The sequence below is a fragment of the Canis aureus genome, chromosome 21 (genome assembly GCF_053574225.1).
Source record: "Canis aureus isolate CA01 chromosome 21, VMU_Caureus_v.1.0, whole genome shotgun sequence".
In the NCBI taxonomy this organism is placed as follows: Eukaryota; Metazoa; Chordata; class Mammalia; order Carnivora; family Canidae; genus Canis; species Canis aureus.
The window spans coordinates 40,110,496-40,134,648 of record NC_135631.1 but is presented as its reverse complement, the minus strand read 5'-3'; the positions used below and the strand labels follow the sequence as shown (position 1 = coordinate 40,134,648).

At 35.6% G+C, this 24,153-nt stretch overlaps 1 protein-coding gene across 4 annotated transcripts in view; it reads left to right on the top strand.

Annotated features, from left to right (window-relative positions):
- Window positions 1-24,153, top strand: part of ORC5 (origin recognition complex subunit 5) — a 95,225-nt gene that overhangs the window by 3,803 nt on the left and 67,269 nt on the right. For all 4 annotated transcript variants that reach the window (XM_077863960.1, XM_077863958.1, XM_077863961.1 and 1 more), the window contains exons 3-6: window positions 990-1,190; window positions 9,347-9,421; window positions 12,921-13,032; window positions 18,727-18,857. In XM_077863960.1, coding sequence (XP_077720086.1) covers window positions 990-1,190; window positions 9,347-9,421; window positions 12,921-13,032; window positions 18,727-18,857 — 519 coding nt within the window. The remainder of the gene's footprint in view (window positions 1-989; window positions 1,191-9,346; window positions 9,422-12,920; window positions 13,033-18,726; window positions 18,858-24,153) is intronic.

The window sequence follows — 24,153 nt, the reverse complement described above, 5'->3', positions numbered from 1 at the left end:
AAAAGCCCAGCAAGTGTTAGTGAAACTGTGACTGAGAATATAAGGTAGCCTTAGTTACATTGTTGCTCTGAAAAGAGAAGGAAAAGCTTCCTTCTTGGGTGAGATTTATGGAATGTCACTAAAATTAGTTACAGGTTCCATTACTTGTGTTCCATGCCAAAAGTTATCTTCCTCAGATTGTGATTTTGTGATTTCATTTCCAGAACAGACTATATTTGTAAGGAAGTCTTTGTTTCCTTGTTACTTCTGGAACTACATTTTGATCTCTAAAGGAAGAGCTAGCTTAATCCTCATAGAAGGATTACTATGGTTTCAATTTCTTAAAATTCTTTTTGATCTAGGTTAATTATTAGAATATTATCTTAAAATAATTAGTAGGAAATTCCTGCTAAGAATTTTAACATGTACTAGGATTTCTTTCTAAGAATTCTTTAAAGTATAAGTTTGCTCTGAATCTCTGTAGGAAACAAATGGCAAACTCAAATAATTGAAGTGAGTTTAATGAAGATACTGTTGTACAAAGGTTGAAGAAATGTTAAGGGAACCGGTGAGGGATGGTAAAGCACTGAGAACTTTTACCTCCCCCAGATCTGAACAGACCATGGGAAGTAGCTGTTCCCAGATCAGTGTAAGAGCTGGAGCCTTAGATGAGGGGCTGCCCAGCTGGAGCTGTGGCCTTTGGTACAATCATGTAGCCATGATAGAACTGAGGGCCAAAGGGTAGGTTAAGGGAATATCCATCTTGTTTCTTCTTATTGCTTTCCTTCAGGCTTCAGGTTCTTCTCTTTGGCTGAATCCAAGCAGAGCTAGAAAATAAGAGTCTAGGTGATGCAGTCTGTAGTGGTCAGCCTCCTGGGGTGCACAGAGTCAGTTGGGGGGTCGGGGTGGGGTATAAAGTAGAAGGACCAGTGGGCAATATCCAGCAGAGCCATTATTGTATATGTGGATTTTCTTTCCTGTTTACACGTTTTTTAAATTTTTGTTTTCAGCTTCCACATGTCTTTGTGAATTGTGTTGAATGCTTTACCTCGAGGCTACTTTTGGAACAAATTTTAAACAAATTGAATCATCTTTGTTCTTCAGAGGATGGATGTTCTACTCAAGTAACCTGTGAAACATTTAATGATTTTGTTCGCTTGTTTAAACAAGTAACCAAAGCTGAAAGTCTTAAGGATCAGACTGTATATATTGTGAGTAATATAATTTCATTACCACCTATTCGAAAACTGCCTATTAGGTCAATTTCTGTATATTTGTTTCAAGTCTTATTATATTACACTGTGCAAGGTGCTTTTGGGATACAAAAATGTTTTAGATATATTTCTTATCCAAAGGGAACTTCAGTTTAATGGAAGAGTTGTGTCACATACTACATGTGACTGCGGAGTGTGATAAGTGATAGCCATGAGATGCAAAGTACGGACTCGGGCATATGTGGCACAGCTTCATGAAGTGATAACTTTTGAAGACTTAAGAGGATGATTAAAGGATTATAGAAAGAAACTGAAGAAGGGGAATTTCGTATGGTAGTAATTATGTAAGGAAAGGTATGCAGATCAGTGGAGGGTAGGAAATGCAGATAGTACAGTTTTAGTTGGTAACAGTGTATGAAGCGAGAATAAAGCTAGGAACGTAGGTGAGGCAGGTCATGGAGTATCTTGAAAACTCTACTAAAGTGCTATATTTTATTTAGGCAGTGAGGAGGTAGTGAACATTTTAGAGCAACATGTGTTTTGGGAAGATTACTTTGCAAAGCATGTTAAGTAGATGGATTGAGGGGTGGCTGTGACAGACAGTCTGAAAGAATGGTGGACCTGGACTAGACCTGGGTGGAAGATGCAGAAAGGAGTAAATGGAAGAGACCTTGAATGTCAAAATATTTAATTGTGTGTGGAATAGGTTTATGGGGAAAAATGAATCATTTGATTTTGGGGTGGCTACAGTCTGAATCGTAGTTGTTATATCAATATGAAAATGATTAACAGACAACTGAGAATGTGTAAGGTGTTTTATTTTAGTGGATTTTTTTTTTTTAATTTATTTATTTATTCATTCAGAGAGAGGCAGAGACACAGGCAGAGGCAGAAGCAGGCTCCATGCAGGAAGCCTGACGTGGGACTTGATCCTGGATCTCCAGGATCACACCCTGGGCTGCAGGCGGCACTAAACCGCTGCGCCACTGGGGCTGCCCTTTAGTGGATTTTTAAATAATACTGTAGTCCTTTTAAAAAAATGATTATCTTTAGAATTGGAATTAAATTTTAATATAATGCCTTATTATAGCAGCTAAGTTGTAACACTAAAAGGACCAAATCTTAGGCATTCTTGCATCTCCTGAAATGTATAAAACTGTTCCTTCCACATTTTAGTTTCATTTATTTATCCAGCAAATAACTATTGAGCACCTTATAGATGCCAGGTACTATTTTAGATACTGGAGATAGAACAGGGAACAAAATTAGTCTCTGCCTTCCTGCAGTTTATAGTGTAGTTAAGGAAGGTAGATAAATAGCAAGTTAATATGTAGCATGTCAGACACAATATGTTAACAGAGTAAATTAATTGGGTAGGGGAGAATAGTTATTTTTCTAAAAAGGGAAGACAGAGAACTCACCGAGATGATAACTGTACTAAAACCTGAGGAACAAGGAAGGAAGTTAGGAGCAAGCCATGAAAATATGTGGAAAAGAGTATTCCAGGTAAAGAGACTTACATAAGACTGCAAAGGAGACTGGACTCTGCTTTGTGAATTCAGAGAATACCAAGGAAGCCATTGTGGCTGGATTAGTTAAGTGTGGGGGAGAAGTAATGTTGAGAATGAAATGAAGGGTAGAAGAATAGAAGTATGCAGACTAGTGTTACAGGTTGAATTGTTTCGTCCAAGAATGCATATGTTGAAGCTCTAACCCCTAAAACCTCAGAATGACCTTATTTGGAAATGGAATCATTGCAGTTCTAATTATTAAGATGAAGTTATACTTCGAGTAGTTTGGACCCCTAATTTAATATGACTGATGTCCTTCTAAAAAGAGGAAATTTGGAGATTCACATGCACACAGGGAGGATGCCATGTAAAGGTTGGAGTTAAGCTGCTGCAAGCCAAGGGACTACTAGAAACCAGGAGGGAGACTTGGAACAGACCCTTCTCTAGCATGTTTGGAGGAAGCATGGCCCTACCAACACCTTGATCTTGGACTTCTAGCTTCTGGAACTGTGAGATAATAAATTTCTGTTGTTTAAGTCACCCTGTTTGTGGTACTTTGTTATGGCAGCTGTAGGAAACTAATACAACTAGTTCTGAGGAATTTATAACAATCTGGGCAAAACATCACATTGGCTTAGGCCAGGGTGGTAGCAGTAGATGTGCTAAGAAGTGGTCTCAATATATTTTGACAGAGTTTTCTGATAGAAGGACTACAGAGGAGGAAAGAACAAAGTTAAGGGTGGCTCAGAAGTTTCTGTGCACTTAAAGTATATAGTTGTCATGATAGTGGAGAAAACTATAGCAGTTAGGGTCTTGTTGGGCAGGAAAAGAGTGATCAGGAGTTTGGTTTGGCATGTTAAGTCAAAGTACAGATGTTCAGTTGGCACTTGGAGACTGGAGTCCTACGTCAAGAGAGGCCCATTGTGGAGATAGGATTTGGGAGTTGTGAGTATATAGTAGTTCTTAAAACTGTGAGACTATTAGGTTACTGGGAGAGTGAGTGAAAAGAGGTGAGTCCAAGTGCCTGAGTCTTGTGGCGATCTATTGGTTATGGGATAAGGAGATGAGAAAACAAATGGGGACGGAGAAGAAATCAATGATGTATAAAGAAAATTTGGGTAAGTACAGTGTCTTAGGGAAAAAAAAAAAAAGAAGTCTCACTATGCTGCCCCATTCCTACTCTTGACTATGAAAGGGTTTTTTTGGGGGCATTTTTGGTTTATGCTCATCAGCCTTTCTGTGTTGCTGTCTTTGACAGCTCCACATATGGGTTGTGTGAGGCAAAAAGACAACTCAGACAATATACCCTCTGAAGTGAGCATTCCTCTGCTTTTGAGGTCCCTAGATGGTTTGTCTCCTTTCTACCTTTCAGAGCTCTGTTTTGTTTGGTTTGTTTTTAAAGATTTTATTTTATTTATTTATGAGAGATGCACAGAGAGAGGCAGAGACATAGGCAGAGGGAGAAGCAGGCTCCCTCCAGGGCGCCTAATGCAGGACTTGATCCCAGGACCCTGGGATCATGACCTGAGCCAAAGGCAGACACTCAACCACTGAGCCACCCAGGTGCCCCAGTTTTGTATATAATATTCAAGATTCTTAGTTTTACTTAGCAGAAGGAATGGGAAAAAATATATCTACCCTCATATTCTTCAAGATAGAAGTCTAATTTCTTTTAAAATGCAGTGCATGGTGATGAATACAGCTACTATTAGTACAGCACCGCACCATTATTACCTTGATTTATGCTAAGGCAACTCCAGTTTAACCCACCATTACTTGCACCATCAGTGCAAATATCAACATGGTGAAAAAAGGCAAATAATGTTTCAGTATTATTATGATAATAGTTTCGACCTTGCTATCCTTTTGAAAGGATATCAGGGACCACCCTTCCTACCCCAGGGGGCCGCAGACCAAAGCTCAAAAATCAGTGATCTAAGAAATACAGTTGGTCTTCCAGTGAAGTAAGGTAGGAGACAAGATCACTAGTGGAGAGGAATTTAAGGAATTAAGAGTCCCTATCAGAAGGGGGGCATTAATGTGGGTTTTGAAATATCCAAAAAAAATATAGGAGCTATCATAGGGAAGTGTTAGTAAGAAACTGTTACATTTAAAGAATGAAGAGGAATGATCTCTGTATATATGACAACAAGGAGAATTTCAAAGCTAAATGTCTTTAGGTAGGAGGGAAAATCAATATTTTGGAAACAGCCTTGACGAGTAAGTAGGGCTGTTCTGTTTTTCAGATCTATTGGGTAAAAGTAGGTATTCAGTAAGTATTTGTTAGATTACTAAACACTAAGTGTGAGAAAGTATGCAGGTGTTTGGAACATATTTTAGAGTACATCTGTAGATGGTTCGGCTATCTAATATATGAATTGGTAAGCTTCAATATTTAGGAAATACAGAAAAAGAAAGGTGGCTGAGAATGTTTTTCTAGTCAGTAAACCAGCTTGCAAATCAAGTCTGTTAGAATGCCTTTGTGTAAATTATTAAGATAAATGTTTGGATCTGAATTAAAATTTTTACTTCTCTGAATATTATCTGATAATTGCTTTTGAAGAAGGATCATTTATTAGAATATCATGAAATCATTAATTATAGTGGGTTAACTAAATTAGAAGAATGAACTATTAATTTATTGCTTCAGCTTTGTGATTCGCATTAGAATGGGCATAAAAATGGACCAATTATTTGAATTAATCTGTGTCCTGGATTAGAGAGTTATTCAAATGGAGATTGATGGGGAAATTGTATAATTGCATACTGGAGAAAATAATTTATATCTTTTTAGCAGTAAATAATTTTAGCTTTATTTTGTCTAATTAGGAATGAGATGTCTTAAGTTGATTACTCTCATAGATTGTTTCAAGCTGTCAATTAATAAAACCTATAACAATTTGGAATACTTAGGGAAACAATATATTCTTTGCATTTTAATTTTATTCCTAATTTAAATGATTATAATTTCCAATAAGATTTATTAACAAAGTGTAAATGTGAGGGATCCCTGGGTGGCGCAGCACCTGCCTTTGGCCCAGGGCGCGATCCTGGAGACCCGGGATCGAATCCCACGTCGGGCTCCCGGTGCATGGAGCCTGCTTCTCCCTCTGCCTGTGTCTCTGCCTCTCTCTCTTTGTGTGTGTGACTATCATAAATAAATAAAAAATTTTAAAAAAAGTGTAAATGTTTAACAAAACAACAACCCAGCTTTCTTTATTTCAGTTCTGAGAAGAAAATGTACAAGATGAACCCAGAGAATTTTGCTATAATAGAAAGCTAGGAAACTATCAACTCTAATGAGGGTCATTTCAAAAAGACACAGAAGCTCATGTTTTAGAAAAATTAATATTGTTAAAATATCCGTAGTACCCAAAGCCATCTATAGATTAAGTGCAATCTCTATCAAAGTCCAATGACATTTTTCACAGAAATAGAGAAAACAATACTAAAATTTATATGGAATCACAAAAGACAGAATAGCCAAGGCATTGCTGAGAAAGAAGAAAAAAGCTTGAAGCATTGTACTTCCTGTTTTCAAACTATACCACAAAGCTATGGTAAAATAGTATGGTACTGGCATAAAAATAGATACATAGACCAATAGAACAGAATAAAGAAGATATGTGTATATATACAATGGAATTTTATTCAGCCATGAGAAGGAAATCCTGCCATTTGTGACAACATGGGTGTATCTTGAGGGCATTATGCTAAGTGGAATAAATCAAGCAGAGACAATTATATATGGAATATAAAAAGCCAAACTCATAGAAACAAAGTAAAATGATTGGTTACTAGGGGTTATGGGATAAGGAAATGGCAAGATGTTGGTCAAAGAGTACAAGCTTCTAGTTATAAGATGAATAAGTCTATTCATGTAGTGGTCATAGTTATGCTATACCGTGTTACATATACTATGCTATATTGTATATACATATATGTTGCTTAGAGAGTAGGACAGACCTTGAATGGTCTCACCACAAAAAAGAAATGAGGTGATGGAGGTGTTAGCCAAAGCTATCATGGAAGTCATTTTGTAGTATCTAAGTGTATCAAATCAACAGTTGTGTGCCTTAAACTTATGCAGTATTATGTGTTAGTTACATCTCAAAGCTGAGAGTACAAAAAGGACCTAAAAGCAGTTTGAAGGGGCTTCTACTGGCCAAACATACTACAATTTGGCCATCAAAAAGAAAAATCAACTTAGTAGATAGAAGCACATTAGATGTGTTAAAATCCATGAATTTATAACGATACTTAACAGATATATAAAAAGCTACTCATTGGTTAACACAGGAGTTTGATTTACTAGAGCAGCGCAGTAGGCTGAATAATGGCCTCCGAGAATATCCGGTCCTAATCCCTGGAACCTGTAAATAATTCATTTGGAAAGAGGGTCTTTGCAAATATGATGAAGTTAAGGTTCTAGAGATGGGGAGATTTACCAGGTTTATCGGGGTGATCCCAAAATGCAATCACAAATGTTTCTGTAGGAGAGAGGTCAAGGGAGGCCTTCACTAAACCACACACACCCAGGGGGAGGCCAGATAATGGAAGCAGAGTAAGAGAAATGTGAAATGCTTGCCTTGGTTATGCAGTGGTGCAGCCACAAGCCAAAGCATACTGGCAGCCACCAGATCTAGAAGAGACAAAGAATGGATTCTACCTTAGAGATGCTGGAGGAAGTGTGGCCCTGCAGACACTTTGGTTTTGGCTCTGTGAAGCTGATTTCAGACTTAAGACTTGCAGAACTGTGAGGGAATAAACTTTTAGTCTATTTTAAGCTACCGAGTTTGTGTGGTAATGTGTTACAACCACCACAGAAAACTAATAGAGGCATAAACTTACTCTGAAAATTGATAGATAAAAGAACCAAGCATTTATCCCTTCTGTCCTGTGTGAGCTTTATTTCTGAGTAACTAAATAGCAGATAAGGGCAAGTTCTTTGTAGAAGAATGTCCTTCAATAATGCAGAAAGAATCATAGAAAATTATAGTTTTGCAATACCTAACAAAATTCTGGGTAAGGCAATGATCATCAATTGATGCAGAAATCATTTGGTGAAAGGCTGCTGGGGAACCTTATAATGAATGGATGAGACTGATACTTGAACCTCTGCATCATTCTTAACATCTCAGAGACAGCCAGGTATTCTATTCCTGCTGATGTGATTCAGTAAGAAATTTGCTCTTTGGAAGTATTTTTGCCCAAAACTTGAACCTGAACCTGATCAAACCTTTAGATTTATTGACTATTTTACAGGAAAGATAGAAGATGTAATACATAAAGTAAGGCATAATAACATGTTAAGTGGTACTAAAGAGATGTAGTCAGCCAATTTAGGATATGGAAAATTCTACATGCCAGATGACCTATTTTCTTCAATAAGTACATAACAAGTAAAACAGGAAGGGTCAGAGGAAATGTTATAATTTAAAATTGACTAGATGACAAATCAAATATGATAAGATGTAAAATACCAATTTTTTTGGATCTTGAATCAAGCAAGTGAACTCTAAGGAGACTTTTGTGGGACAAGTGGGAAAATTTGATTATTGGTTATTACATGACATTAAGAAACAATACATTTTTAAGGAATGATAATGATACTGTGGTTATGTTTTAAAAAAATAGAAGGTTTTCATCTCTTAGAGCTACATACTGACAAACTTACAGATGGAGTGGTATGTCTGGGATTTGTTTTAATATAATCCAGAGAGATGGTGGAGGAGAAGAGTGGAGATGTATAGAAGAAACAAGATTGACCATATGTTGATGTTAGTTGGGGTTGGATGAAATATATGTGGGAGTTACTGATCTCCCTGTTTTTGTATATACTTTAAAATTTCCATAACAAAAAGTAGAAACAGGATTAGATTATTTTAGTGCTATGAAGACCTTGATTTCAGTTTTATGGACTAATGGATGACCTCTTGAAGCAAGTTTTTTTTTTTTTATAACATTTTTTTATCATCACGATTTCAAATATATAAATAGTGTAATGTACTCCAATGAACCCATCATTCAGCTTCAGTTATTATTAACATGTGGTAGACTTGTGTCATCTTTACCCCGTACGTTGTTCCTTGCCACCTATTATATTATCCATAAAAACATATATGCATTCTTTCTACATATCTGTATGCATTATATATGTGTTATCCATGAATATATGTGCTATATCTATACGTACTATATATCTGTGGAAGAGAAGTATCTTTTAAAATAACATAATACCAATGGTTTTATAATTGAACAAAAATTTAACTTTTATTAGATGGAATCAAAAATGCATCCACCAAAGAAAAATACATCCAGTTATTTTTCTTGTATGCCTTGTAAGGTAGCCTTAGAGTTTGATAATATAGCTATAAAAGAAACCTTTTTAATGTAGCTATGATTCATTTTCTGTTCAGAAGTTTGGGTTCCAATACATTGTAAGTAGTCTGTTTTTTAATTTACTAATTTGACTTGTTTGAAATATCTTCTACAAATGTAAATACCAGTTAAAAATTAATTCATAGGTTACAGTTTTTTTAACATGGAAAATTCAAGTCTTGAATTATGTAGTATATAATGTAAATGTTTTATAGAGAGTTTTGTAAATTGATTTTGACACTGCATTTTTTTTTTTATAAGGTTCTAGATAAAGCAGAATATCTAAGAGATATGGAAGCAAACCTTTTGCCTGGGTTTCTTAGGTTACAAGAATTGGTAAGTAATGTATAAGTCTTTTTGCCCTGTGACCTAATCAACAGATGGTCTTGTCAGAGCTTTTTGTTTTGCCAATTTGACAGGTGAGAAATGAAGCTTATGTAATTTATATTTTCATTTCTCTATTATGAATTTTATTGAGCATTTTTTCCAAAATAAAAACAGCTTACAATTTGATAACGTTTATTCTTTAATTATTTTAGCTTTCTATTTCTAATTGTGAAGTGACTATGCTTTCTTTTAAAAGTTGTAGGTGTTTGCTAGAGTCAATGGTAGGGGCCTAGACTTTAGACTTTCTGTAAGAATTTTTAAATTTTCAGTAATCTAGGAAAAGAATCTCAAGTTCTACTATCTCATGGCCAGTCAGTGTCAGAACCAGCTTTGAATTACAATTTATAATTGTGCTGGCACTAAATAGTATTAATACCACTGTTAATTGTCATGGAGTAATGAGAAAAGAATAGGGATGGACTTAGTGTGCATATGTGCCAGGTCAAAACCAAATAATAATATTATGGCAGAAAAGGGTTTTGCAGAAGTTTGAGTAAAGACAACTGGGGAGAGATTTCATGGTCTACCAATACCTGTTGCATGGTATGGCAATGCTAAACTCAAAAGTTTTGAGTTTTCTGTTTGTACCATAATCACAAGTGAGCAAATATTTAGTTTGATCAAAACAGTATTGTTAATCATATTTAGTTACTGTTAATTTAAGTTTTATTGATTTTATAGTTTTGTATGTAACTTACAGGTTTATTTTTGTTTTATAATCCTTTAAGTGCTTGGAGCATAAATAGTTTATACCTACCTAGTTTTATGTCTGCGTTTAAGTATTAAGTAACATTATAATGAAAATTAATATTTGGAGAGACAGAGCTTATGACATTTCCACTTTTGAAAAGTTAAACAGTTACTGAATATAATTACTGAAATTTGAAAAACCGTTAGAAGTTGAGAGAGGCTTTGCAAGTGCTGTTGAAATCATTATGTGCCTAAGGTTGATTCCTGAAATCCACTTTTAGTAATAGTATTGGGTGGGGGTGCCCAATGGGAAGAAAGGAGGAGGGACAGGTGTAGCTCTTGGTAGCCATCCGTAGCCATCCTGGAAATTTCCTCATACAGTCTAGCCTTTGCTAGTTAGATCAACTCTTGGCATTTTACTACTGAGACCAGGAACTCGTTGTCTTTGAGTAGATGCCTCCTCCTTCATTTCCTTTTTTCTAGATTTATTCATTTATTTTAGGGGAAGAGAGAGAGCGAGAGAGCGAGCGCGAGCAGGTGTGCACTTGAGTGAAGGTAGGGGTAAAGGGAGGGAACCTTTTGAAACAGACTCCCTGCTGAGCATGGAGTCATAAGATCATGACCTGAGCCAGAACCAACAGTCAGACACTTAACCTACTGAGCGACCCAGGCATTCCTCTTTTTATTGTTTTGTTGTGCTGTGTTTGTGTTTTTGTTTTTGCATACCTTCATTCATTGTCCCCCATTGCTCTAGGATTCCTTGTCTGGTGTCTAGAACACATTCTTGCTGTCCTCTTGCTCTTCCACTATAGCTTTCCTTGTTTCTCCCCCCTCATGCCTAGTGGTGGTCCTCTTGTGTCCCTTCATAGTAGTTAGGCCTTTCATATTTTTTTAGTTGTAATTATGGAAACTGAAGAAAATGAAGATTTATAGTAACCTAAACTCTACCAGAAAAAAGAAACATGCTTGATTTTATTTTATTTTATTTATTTATTTTTTTACATGCTTGATTTTAAAAAGTGTATTTCATTTAGGAGAAGTCAAGTAAAGACATATCATGATTTTTTTTTTCTTTTAAGATTTTATTTAGTTAGAGAAAGCACATGTGTGCACACGAGCGGAGGGAAGGGCAGAGGAGAAGAGAGAAGCAGACTTCCCACTGAGTGTGGAGCCCAATGAGAGGCTCCCAAGGTGGGACTCAATCGCAGGACCCTGAGATCATGACCTGAGCCAAAGTCAGATGCTTAACTGGCTGAGCCACCCAGGTGCCCCAGCATTTTATGTTTTTTATATTAAATATTTATTTGAATAAAATGAAGTTTGAGTTATGATAGATATCATTGTATATTGAATGTACTTTAACAGATGTGAATATTACCAACTTAAAATCCTTAGATAAATATCTTCTATTTTTTTAGACCTATTTTTGAACTGATTTTATCAAATGCTTTTTTCTTTTTTTAAGATTTTATTTATTCACAGGAGACACAGGCAGAGGGAGAAGCAGGCTCCCTTGGGGAACCTGATGGGGGACTCAGTCCTGTGACCCTGGAATCATGCCCCAACTGAAGGCAGATGCTCAACCACTGAGCCACCCAGGCATCCCTCAAATGCTTTTAGATAATCTTTTTTTTTTTTTAGATAATCATTTTTTAAAGCAAAATAACTCCATGCTTTGTAATCAAGATTGTATTTGGAGCATACTTTTTTACCCCTATAGAAATTAATTCAAGAAGATAAAAAGCATTTGAAAGTAAAAATCTTTTCCTTTTTTTCATAAAGAAGCTAGATTTTTGTGGAATTATTAATTTATTGAACTCAACTATCTTTGTTAGCCAAAAAACTGATTTTCTAAGTAATGAAAATTGGAGCATAAGATTACATATAAGTTAGGAATCAATAAACAGCAGATCACCGTCAAAGTATGGTATAATTTGAGTGTTTGGATCCTAAGAATAGTTATAGAACAAAACAGTTAATCATGTCTGCTCTGTCACCTTAGGAGATGTCAAAAAGAATATGGAGAAAAATAAAAACTTGTGTTGAAAATACAGAGGCATGTCCATAGATAAATTCTTAACTGGCATGCATAGGCCATTTGTGGCCACTCTGTAGGATAGTATACATATTGAGCTTGTTTTCTTACCCTTCCTTTTGGTATACTGATAATACTTTCTAAATATACTTCAGAAGATGACTGTTCACTTAACAGTGGTGTTTTGTGTGTATGTTTAATGTTTTTAATGTATATTCAACATGTTTTGCTCAGTAGTTTGTATGAAAATAGCCTTTTAAAAAAACCCTTAAAATTTCTCAATATATGGTTTTAAGTATGGCATATCTATTTTCCTTTAACTCTTATTTCCTCTTTGGGTTTCTGTAGGTATCTTAATGATGAGATAGATATATTCCACACCTTTTTATTAATTGAAAGCTAATGATTTCTTTGAAAATTCCCATAAAAAGACCTTGTCATTCCTATAAAGCAAACCCTTGTGTGACTGTCCTAGCTTTCATGGGTAACTGAAATGTCAATTAACCTAAAAGTTCTATGGAAATTCTAAGTAATTAGGTATGAAAATTTGCAAGTGGATGAGCTCCTTGATTAGGTTTTATAAATAAGGCTTATTAATATGCAAATAATTTGTTACACCTTGTAACTTTGCTGGATTTATTTGAAAGAAAAATTCAAATGGAATTGCTATTCTGATTAAGATTTTCAAATGCAAAGTTACTTTTATTTCTCTTTCTTTTACAGACTGACAGAAATGTGACTGTTCTGTTTCTCAGTGAAATTGTTTGGGAGAAGTTTCGTCCAAATACTGGGTGCTTTGAGCCATTTGTCTTGTATTTCCCTGATTATAGCATAGGTAAATTTTAAAACTTCATTTTGATAGATGATATTCACCAGAAGAGTTTTTGTTATTTGAAAGATTAAGCTAGCATATTCAAATGCAATTCTTTGATATCTTAATCTGTTCAGGTGTGATGCCAAACTCAAAATGTTATAGATCTGCACTTAGAGAGGTTTTATTTTGGAACTGTGAGGGGTTATTCTCATACAGTTACTAAAATTTTTTGAGTGTGTTCCTCACATATTTGTGCTAATAATGGTGTATTATCACATTTTTTAATCATACTGATTACCATACTGGTAAGATGCATATATTATGATGGTAACATCTGTGTAAGTAAAAGTTAGACTAGGTTGGCAGAGCACATTTAAATTGTATAGAAATCTTTATTTACCATGTATTTGGGTTAAGTACTATGTGAAATGTGTCTTTTAACTTTGTAAATCTCATTTTATTTTTCGTTAGTGTTCCTCTTATAATACCAGCTGCCAGTTGTGTTTCTTATTTCTTTTTCGTTAGTATTTAATCTTAAATTTCATAGATCTTGATTATTTTTGTCTTTGGAAGAACACTGTAGCTTTTTGTGTTGCTGAATAGTTTTGTAGATTAGTATTGTGTTGTCCCTATACAAATAGGACACTTCTGATTCAGAGTTTATAAATGCGAAGCTTAAAGTGGTTACAAGGCTATTAAAAAATAGCATTTCTTGACCTTGGCCTCATTAACACTAGCCCTCTGAACTAATCAGCTGTGAACATTCATTGTTAAGATAAACACATTTTTGCCTATTTACACCCAAACAGCAATCAAATGACACATTCCTTTAGCTAATTAACTGAAATAGAAGAAAGGAACCCAAAATAGATGAAGGGAGCCCTTATTTTCAATAGTTTCTCTTCCATAAAAATTGTAAAAGAAAGGGGTAAGAAGAAAAGGAATAAATCAAAGGAATTCGTTTAAAATATTCCTTTGTATCTGTGTCATTACTGTTCAAAGTTAACTTTTTTCATGACCCTTTCAGGGTGTAAGTACTGGAAAACTATTTCGAATTTAAGAAAATTATTTTTTAAAAGCTGATTTTCTACATCTTAGTGAAGTATTAAAGCATGGCATAATTGTAGAATATGATTGAAAATTTTAGAAAGTAAAGATACAAAGCATCATAGATGGAGAGAATTTGGGGACATAGTTAAATAAAGCGATCTTGCCAATTTCAGAGAGTATAGCTTACTAGATTTTGAAGTATAATAATGGAGTCACATTTAATCTGATAATCTGATGATTTAATTTAGGTCCTTCTGTATGCCAAGATTTTTTTTTTTTAAAGCAAAACACTGTAATCACACAGAAAGGCATTCAAAAAGGAAACATTAATTGATAAACCAAATTGTAGTTAGAGTAAGCATGGAACCAGAGCAAAGGGATAATCTTAGTGGCTATGTCATCCAATCATAACTTGAATCACATACCATCTGTAAGAATATGATATTTGATGTTCAGAATGCCCTCTCTCAGCAGTGAATACTAGGGGCCCAGTTTGGAATTCTTGTTTCTGACCTCTACCACATACAGACTACTCATCTTTTGGTAAGGCTTTTTTTTTTTTTTTTTTTCCTTCTGGTGAATTATAATGTACTTCATCAGCTTTTTGGTTTGGTTTAGTATTGTATCATTCAGGATATATTATACTCCAATAAGCACTCTGAAAATATCAGTGACGTAGCTTCCTATCTCACAACCTTTGTCTATTGTCCTGTGTTTTACTTCTACATTTATTATAAACCCTGTATTTTTTCAAAAGATTTTATTTATTTGAGAGAGAGAGAAGGAGAGCATGAGCAGGAGGAGAGCAAAGGGAAAGGGAGGGAGAGACTCTCAAGCAGACTATGCGCTGAGCATAGAGCTTGACTTGATCTCACCACCCTGAGATCATGACCTGAGCCAAAATCAAGAGTTGAACACTTAACTGTCTGAGCCACCCAGGTGCCCTATTATAAACGCCATATTAAATTATTTGGACTTGAAAGAAATAAAAAATCTTTTATTGTTTATCTTGCTTGAACTTCTTGGAAATATGAATTGTATAGTTTCATCGACTTTGGAAAATTTTCAGCCCTTATTTCTTCAAATACCTTATCTTTGTTACCTGTGCCCCCTTTCCTTTCCTGTTCCTGGGACTGCATTACATGTGTGTTAGACCACTTGATATTGTTTCACTGAATCTGTTTACTTACTTAAATTTTATTAAATCTTTCTTCTCTCTGTTTTATCAAGGATAGTTTTTTTCTGTCTTTAAGTTACTTTTTTTTCTACAAGTGTCTATTCTGTACTTAATCCCATCCAGTGGAATTTTTCATTATAGATCTTGTACTTTTGTTTTCCTTTGTATTTTTGAGATTTTGAGCATGTTTATAATAAGTTGTTTTAATATCCTTATCTATTGATTCCATGACCTCTTTCATTTTGGGTTTGTTTCTGTTGAGTAATTTTTATCTGTTATTGGTATTCATTATGTTACTTTGTGTATTTAGTAATTTCTTTTTATTTTTTCTTTTTTTTAATTTAAATTCAATTGGTCAACTTATAGTGTAACACCCAGTGCTCATCTCATGACATGCCCTCCTTAATGCCTATCACTCAGTTACCCTATCCCCCAACCCCACCTCTCCTTCTGCAACTCTTTTATAATTTTTTATTGAATAATAGATACTGTGGTTTTTGTTGTTATATGCAGGACATTTTTCTAGGTAGCACTTAAATTTCTTAAAGATATATCTGATTCTTTTAGGGCAGTTCTTAAGTCTTTTTGAAGGGATGTGCTGGAGTAATCTTTATTCCAGGGGTAATTTAAGCCTTCCTTCTAAGACATAGCCCTTTTGAGATCTCTACTTGGTTCTACAATATTTTGTGCATTCATTCTGACTGGTGGCAGTATGAATGATTTATAGTTCTGCATGAGCTCTGATAATTGTTTGATTGACACCTTTCCACTAATTGTTTAACCCCAGAAATTGTTCTTACTTGGCCTGTGGGGTTTTACTCTGTGCATATACAGATTGGTATTCAGACAAGACTCGGGGGATCCCTATGTAGATTTCTGGAGCTCTTTCTTTCCATAGCTCTTTCTCTCTTATACTCTACCCTGCACATTCTAACTGCCTTAAATAGCTCCCTCTACTCTGATCTGTATCTTCTCAACTTATTGGGATTAATGATTCCTTGGAACTTTCCTGTACCGTAGTTCTAAAATTACAGTTACCTCTTATTAGAAAGCCTGGCTGATGGCTCATTTGTTTCCTTTTTCTCAGATATCACAGTCCTTTATTGCCTGTTGTTTGAAGTCTGAAAATAGTGTTTTTCTGTATTTTGTCCAGTTTTTAGTTTATTACAGGAGAGTATTTCTGGAGCTTCTTACTTTTTCATGACTAGAAGCTGAAGTTCCTCTTCAAGTTAGAAATGATTGTTCTTTGTGTGTAAAGCTGTTCTTTGATAGTGTAATTTTAAGACAACAGGAGACCAATCAGATGGTTTCTCCTTCCCTTTTACTACCTGCTAGTGCACTATTTTTGGCTTCCTATTAGAGATAGCATTTTTCCGTAAGTTTGAACAGTCCCAGATAATTAGAGTTTCTATAATGTACGGTTGTACTCTGCAATTTTGCCTGTAGTCTAACTAAGCAGCTGGTTTATTTTTATAGCCACACAATGAGCTAACTCTTACAACACTTTCATCAGGATTGGGCCAGTGGTAGCACCTAATCAACTTTCACGTGAAGCACTTAGAGTCACCAATAAGGGTTATCTAGATAGAGATGTACAGGAGGATGTTAGGAGTGCAGTCTCAGCTGGAGACTGTTTTCCAGATTTCTGCACCCATGCATTTGTAGAGCACTTTTTTCGCCTACGTATGTTCATCTGACCAACCATTTATCCCTTCTATCTCCAAGTTTTAAGGCACCTTTTAGAAACTTTCAGGTATCCAGTATTTTCCCATGCATAGTTTTAAAAAGCTTAGTAACAATAAATTTAAAATGTCTTATTAGAATGTAAAAAATACATAGACTTCAAAGTTAAGTTTTGGACTTTGTGTATTTTTTTTTTCAGTGGTCATTATTTTAAAAATGCAGATCTAATAAGAGTCTCCCATCTAGAATCCCTGCAGGGTAATATTCCAAGGATGTGGCTAGGCTTTGAAATGTTGTTCTATGTTTTTTTTTGTTTTGTTTTTTTGTTGTTTTCCCTTCAGCAGCAGCCCTATCTAAAAGAGCCCCTTAATATAGCTATAAGTTTATATGTATCCAGTGATAGGCCATATATATTGTTTGATCTTGCACCTATATCTAATTGATGTAAGGAACAAGAGAGTGATAGAGTCAAGGGCTGATGGTAAATAGCATAGTGTCTATGGTAAAAATACTCACCTAAAGGGAACCCTAGTTAAAAGGAAATTGACTTGATCAGAAATCTTCTAAGACTTTTTACTTGTTAAGTATTACAAAAATCCTGAACCTGTGGAAAGAGGTTTAAAGTATTAGTCATAGGGAATCCCTGGGTGGCGCAGCGGTTTGGCGCCTGCCTTTGGCCCAGGATGGGATCCTGGAGACCCGGGATCGAATCCCACGTCGGGCTCCCAGTGCATGGAGCCTGCTTCTCCCTCTGCCTGTGTCTCTGCCTCTCTCTCTCTCTCTCTCTCTCTCTCTCTCTGTGACTATCATAAATAAATAAAAATTAAAAAAAAAAGGTTTAAAGTATTAGTCATAGTCAAAGAACTCCTAACCAAGGAGTCTAAAGACACCATTCATTGCACCAAGGACTCAGAGGGAATTATAATAAGGAATGAATGACTGATTTCATATACTATACCTGGGAAATTTTGAATAATGGGTGGTTGTTTCTCTTTTAATTTTAACTGTGCTTCTACAATATATTTCCAGCAGGATAAAAGAAAGTTTAGGGTTCTAAACCAATGATATTATATAAAGAGTTTAAGATAGAAGAGAAATAAAGATACCAAAGCTTTAGGCAGAAAACATGAATGATTGATTTAAAAAAATTTTTTTTAAATTTATTTATTCATTCAATCATAGAGACAGAGAGAGAGAGAGAGAGAGAGAGGCAGAGAGAGAAGCAGGCTCCATGCAGGGAGCCCGACGTAGGACTCGATCCCGGGTCTCCAGGATCACATCCCGGGCTGCAGGCAGCCCCCTAAACCGCTGCGCCACCTGGGCTGCCCCGAAAACGTGATTTATAAAAGGGGGAATGATAAAGTAACGATGATGATTTTCATAAAAACTTATGAATTCTTTTTATTTTTCAAAAAGTGAAGAGCACTTTCCAGTTTGGTGGTAGTTTGTGTAGTACTCTTGTTTTTTTTAGTTGATTTACTTGTAGGCAGGAAAATAAGTAGAATATATATTATTTTCACTCTTGATATTGATTTGCCTACAGGGATTCTTGAGATTTTCTTTAGATGTCATTGTTTAATATTTGTTTTAAGCAATTTTTAGTACCTCTTTTTGGAACATTAGATTCATAATTCTTTAACCTTAGTTTCAAAAGTTGTGTTATATTTCTAATCTTGTAGCAGTTTTCTTATTCTTTAATATTTGCTGGGCTTGTATATTTATTATTTTATACCTCTGTTGTAAAATGCTAGAAGATAACTGGGGTTCTGGGTTAATCCTTAAGTTCATTTTTGTCCTCTGAACAGGGAACCTTCAAAAGATCTTGTCACACGATCATCCTCCAGAGTATTCAGCTGATTTCTATGCTGCCTACATTAATATTCTTCTTGGAGTTTTCTACACTGTCTGCCGAGATTTGAAAGAGCTCAGATACCTGGTGAGTGAGCATTTTACTTTTTAAAAAAGCACATCTTTTAATATTTTTCCACATAAAAATGGTGTGAGGTAGGCTAGCCGCTGAAAATTTATTCTGGAAATATGGATAGGCTTTTTGAAGCTAACATTAAGTAGGTGGGTGTCTGTGCCTTAATTCAAACTTCAATCTGATCAGAAAGCCTTCATTCATTTTTAGTTCTATCTTTTCACTCTTCCTTAAGAGTGTTTTTGTTTCCTTTTTTCTCTTTTTCTAATTGCAGAAAATGTAAGACTTCATTAAAATCAAAATGAAGAGAAATAGAAGATGTAAAAGCTTAATAAGTAATTGTCTTTTAATTTTTTTGTAACATTTCTTTCAGGTTTTGTGTATGTAACAGTCGTGGTCTGGCGTCTAGATGAACTTGAGGATAGTCAGAAGCCTTAATTACAGGTCTTTCATGAGCTACTGACCTTGAATTAGTACTTTACATAAGGGGTTACTTTTAATATTTATATAAGTTTACTTAAAAAGTTATTTAAAAGAGCAGAAAGCTATTTATATTGCATAGGTAATTTGGAAAGTAATCATTTAATTTTTCTTTGATCTTTCTACTTTTTAATTGGATGTGAAGGGGAGGGGGCAAGAATATCTTGTTTCCTTTTTAGAAATGTTCCATTAATACTAAGCTTTTATCTACATGTAAGAGAAAGTAGTAATATATCTTAGGCTGGAAAACCTTTATTTTAAAATAAACGGATTCTATAGATCTTAGCACATTTTCTTTTACTTTTTGCACTGAAGAGTCACTTAGAGGGATTCAGTATGTGTTTGAATGTGTGTTTGAGACAGAATGTAGAAGAAGGTGCCCGTTTAAAATTGTGTTCACATTTAGTATGTTTTCTAAGTTTTAGATTTTAGGCTTCTTCTGATTTAAATGTAGCTATTAAGTGTCTTTTCAGTAGGGAAGAAACAAGAGACAAGCTGTTCTAGTTCAAGCTCATCACTAACATCTGTCCAGCAGTTGAACGTCTTGGATCCCTGGTGCCCAAAAGGGCTTACAGAGAGGAGGGAGGGTCGGTACACAGTCCTTGTATAAGGTGGAGTCACAGGAAAATACTCCTCCATCACCTGGGATGTAACTCGCAGTTAACACAACTTAGCACTGATGTCCTTGAATCCTGTAGGAATCTGTCCTGGAAGATTGTCCCATGGACGTTTGGAGTGTGGGAAGATGTGGGTTCCGGGCTGCAGGATGGTGAAGGCAGCTGGCACCGAGTTTTCTGCCTTGCACATAACTCACCTGTCTCACATGCCGCTGACCAACCCAGCATAATTCTACTTCTAATGGTCATGACTCTCAAATCTGAAATTCTTTCATGTATTTTTCAAACTATTATTATTATTTTTTATGAGCAAGAATTGTCACAATTCTGAAATGGTTGCAGATTTGTCCCCTTGGTCTCTGTTGACTCAAGAGGACAGTATACACCAATGTGTTTCTATACATATTAGTTATTTTTACTTATTTATGATATGATTGTATGCTAGGCAAAAATGGTCCCTGAGAACTAAAATGAATTAGATTATAAAATTTTGCGAATAAAGAATCATGGGGTCTGGCTTCACAACATAGTTTCATAAGTATTATAATACAACTACCTCTTAATAATAGCCAGTTTTATTGAGTACTTATTGTGCACTGGCCACTGTTTTAAGCCTTTTACCAATATTGACTCAATTCTTGTAACAACCCTCTGAAGGAAGGCATTATCACGAATTTTCATTTTATAGATGAAGAAACACAAGATGAGTCATTTACCAGCCGTATGTTCTTGGCAAGTTAACCTTTTTGAACTTGAGTTTTCTATTAAGTAGGTTTAATACCTGCCTCAGAATTTTGTGAGGTTAAAAAAATCACACACACACAGAAGCAAACACATGTAAAATGCCTGATAGCTGAAGGAGATCAGTTAATTTTAGTTCTTTTCCTCCCTCTGTTGAGCAGAGGTTCATAGACCTAAAATCTATTGTAATCTTACTGTCTTCAATGACATCAACCATGGCTTGGCTATGGAGACTGCTCACCAAAACTGCTGTAGGATTTTGCATCATATTAAAGTCATGTTATTAAAGAAATATGAAGTTTGAAGGATGACCTGTCAGAACAGCTATCATTCTGTTGATTGCCAGGTTTGGTTTGAGAGATGGCTGGGTGAGTGGGTGTCCTTCATCATTCTTTTATATCTTCATACTGATTGATTTATGAATGAGGTTGTCTTTTCCACATAGAGAAGAGCTATTTTTTGGTGAAAGGTACTTAAGGGGGAAGCACAGAGTCTTCAATTAGGAGAAATAACTTAGTTTGGTTTGTTTTCCTTTTATTTTTTCTTGTTTTTTGATTAAAGTATAGGATATATAGAGAAGAGCACAAAGGGTGCCTGCATGGCTCAGTGGGTTAAGTGTCCAACTTTCGATCTCAGCTCAGGTCTTGATCTCAGGTCATAGTTCAAGTGCTACTTTGGGCTTCATACTGGCTGTGGAGCAGAGTTTAAGGAAAAAAAAAAAAGTAAAGCACAGCACAGAAACAATACATATATATCACAGTGAATTATCACAAAATGGAAACATATGTAAACATAATCCAGATCAAAAAGTAGAAAATCCAAGGAACCCACTTCATGCTTCCTCCCAATCTCTACCTCTTCTTCCCTCCCCAGAAGTAATCAGTATCTTTGCTTTGAACATTAAAGGTTGGTTTTGCCTGTTTTGGACTTTATCTAAATGGAAACATATAATATGCATTCTTTTTTATCTATCTACTTTTGCTCAACATTTTGAGATATTCATCCATGTTAAATGAAGCTGTGGCATATTTTAAGTGGTCTCGTAGCCATCTTTAGACTTGGGGTGAGCAAGAAGCTGTATTTAGCTAGCTTTTCCAGTTGGGCTTTTACTGGATACCTTTATTTTTGGCCTTGAATAATTAAGAATTCTTTTTGTATTACAACCATGTTCAGTGGTATTGGCATGTTAATAGTTTGCTCTCATTAGTCTATTAGATACAGTATTTATAAGATAAAGAAAGTATTGGATAGTTTTAAATTTAAAGATTTCAGAAGCAATTTCTAATTTACAAAAAAAAACTGCAGGTACAATAAAAAGAACTTTTCCTTCTTTTTTTTCCCCAGATAACCTGAGCTAAGTTTGTGATGTGATGCCCCCCCTTGACCCCAAATACTTTAGTGCGTATATGTGGAAGGCATTCTTCCACATAACTACAGTACAACCATCAAAATGAGAAAGTGGCCTTATTGCTTCAACCTAATTCAAACCCTATTCAGTATTTGCCAGTTGTCACAGTAATGTACCTGGGAGCAAGAGTCCAGTTCAGGATCACAAACTGCATTTAGTTGCTGTGTTTCTTGAACTTTCATCTGGAAGAGTTGTTCAGTCTTCGACTTTCATGGTCTTGAGTGAGACCTTTGAAGATTACAGGCCAGTTGTTTTGTGGAATCAACTTCAATTTGGATTTGTCTAATGTGTGCTTGTGGTCAGATTCAGGTTATGCATCTGACAGGAATATCACAGAAATGATGCTTTGTTCTCATTGCAGCTTATCAGATGTTACAGGATTTCATTTTGTTTTGTAACTGATAATGTTCACTTTGATCGTTTGGTGAAGATGGTATTTTTTTCTCCTTTTTGTGGGGAAATACCTTTAAACCTTATAAATACCTTACTCTTCATCATATCTATCTGGCTTCAAGATATCCTTATTTAAGATTAGGGTAGTTACCAGGTGGGTGACACCTAATCACATGAGCATTTTAAAAGCAGAATTTTCTGTGGCTGACCAAAGAAGGGGAAGTCAGAGATTGGAAACATACTTTAACTTCTCTGTAAGGTGGGGATGATAATAATGTCTACCTCATTGGTTCATTTAGAGGATTTTATTTTTTAAAGATTTTATTTATTTATCCATGAGAGACACAGGTAGAGGGAGAAGCAGGCTCCCTTTGGTGATCCCAGGACCCCAGGTTCACACCCTGAGCAGACACTCAACCATTGAGCCACTCCGGTGCCCCTCATTTAGAGGATTAAATGAATTAATGCATGTAGTAAGGCATCCATTGCTTGATTAATGTTAATATAAATGTTCTCAGTTCTGATTTTTATTTCTCTAATGTTTCAGAGATGAAATGTAGTCTTAAAAAGGCAGAAGAGTTCAGAGATTATTTCTCTGTGACCTTGGAATATTGGAATATGTCTTTACATTTGTACTTGAACATGTGTATTATTAGCTTTCTGTGGCTGTATAACGAAATGCCATGAATTTAGTGGCTTGAAGCAATACACGTTTATTAGCTGACAGTTCTGTAGGTCAGAAATGCAGGCACTGTTGCTGGTTTCTGCTCTGGATGTCACTGATGAAATTAAAGTTTTGGCTAAACTGTATTCTCATATTGAGGTTCTGGGAAAAATAGCTTCCAGGTTCATTCAGACGACAGAATTTGGGGGTTTTTTGGCTGTAAGAATGAGGTCTGAAGCTGTCCTGCTGGCTGTCAACCCAAGTCTCAGGCCTCTTAGAGAGCGCCTGTATTCTTGGCATGGACCTACCCATTTATCAGCCAGCAAGGGTTTATTGAATCCTGTACTCCTAATCTCTGATTTCTGTGACTGGCCAGAGAACACTCTCTGCTTTTGAAGGGCTTGTGTGGTTAGGTCAGACTCATCTGATTGTCTTTCTCCCATAAATAGTACAGTCTTTGAGACTTTGATTACATCTACAAAATTCTTTTATAGCAGTACCTAAATTAGTGTTTGAATAACTGGGAGAAGGTGTGCCTGTCTGTCAGGGGCTGACAGTCTTGGGGAACTATCTTAGAGTTCTGCTTACTATAATATACATGTATTAGATGAGGTTTTTTTTTCTTTTTTTAAGTTTTTATTTGAGTAATCTCTGCATCCAACATGGGGCTCAAACTCACGATTCTGAGATCAGGAGTGACACACTCTTCCGACTGAGCCAGCCAGGTGCCCCATCAGATGATTTTCTAATAAATAATTTCAAATAGAATAATGACGTTTTAGTGAAAATCTCCCTGAGGAAGAGTTGGAAGTTTCCTAAATTGCCTATCTCTGTCTTGTGGCAGCTTAGTCACTATTCACAATGGATCTTAAAGCAATGTAAGTTTTCCTTGGCAATATGGGAAGTAGTTTTTTCACCTGGATCAGGGTTCAATAATATTGCACCCTCAGTTGGGACGCCTGGGTGGCTCAGTGGTTAAGTGTGCAACTTTGGCTCAGGGAGTGATCC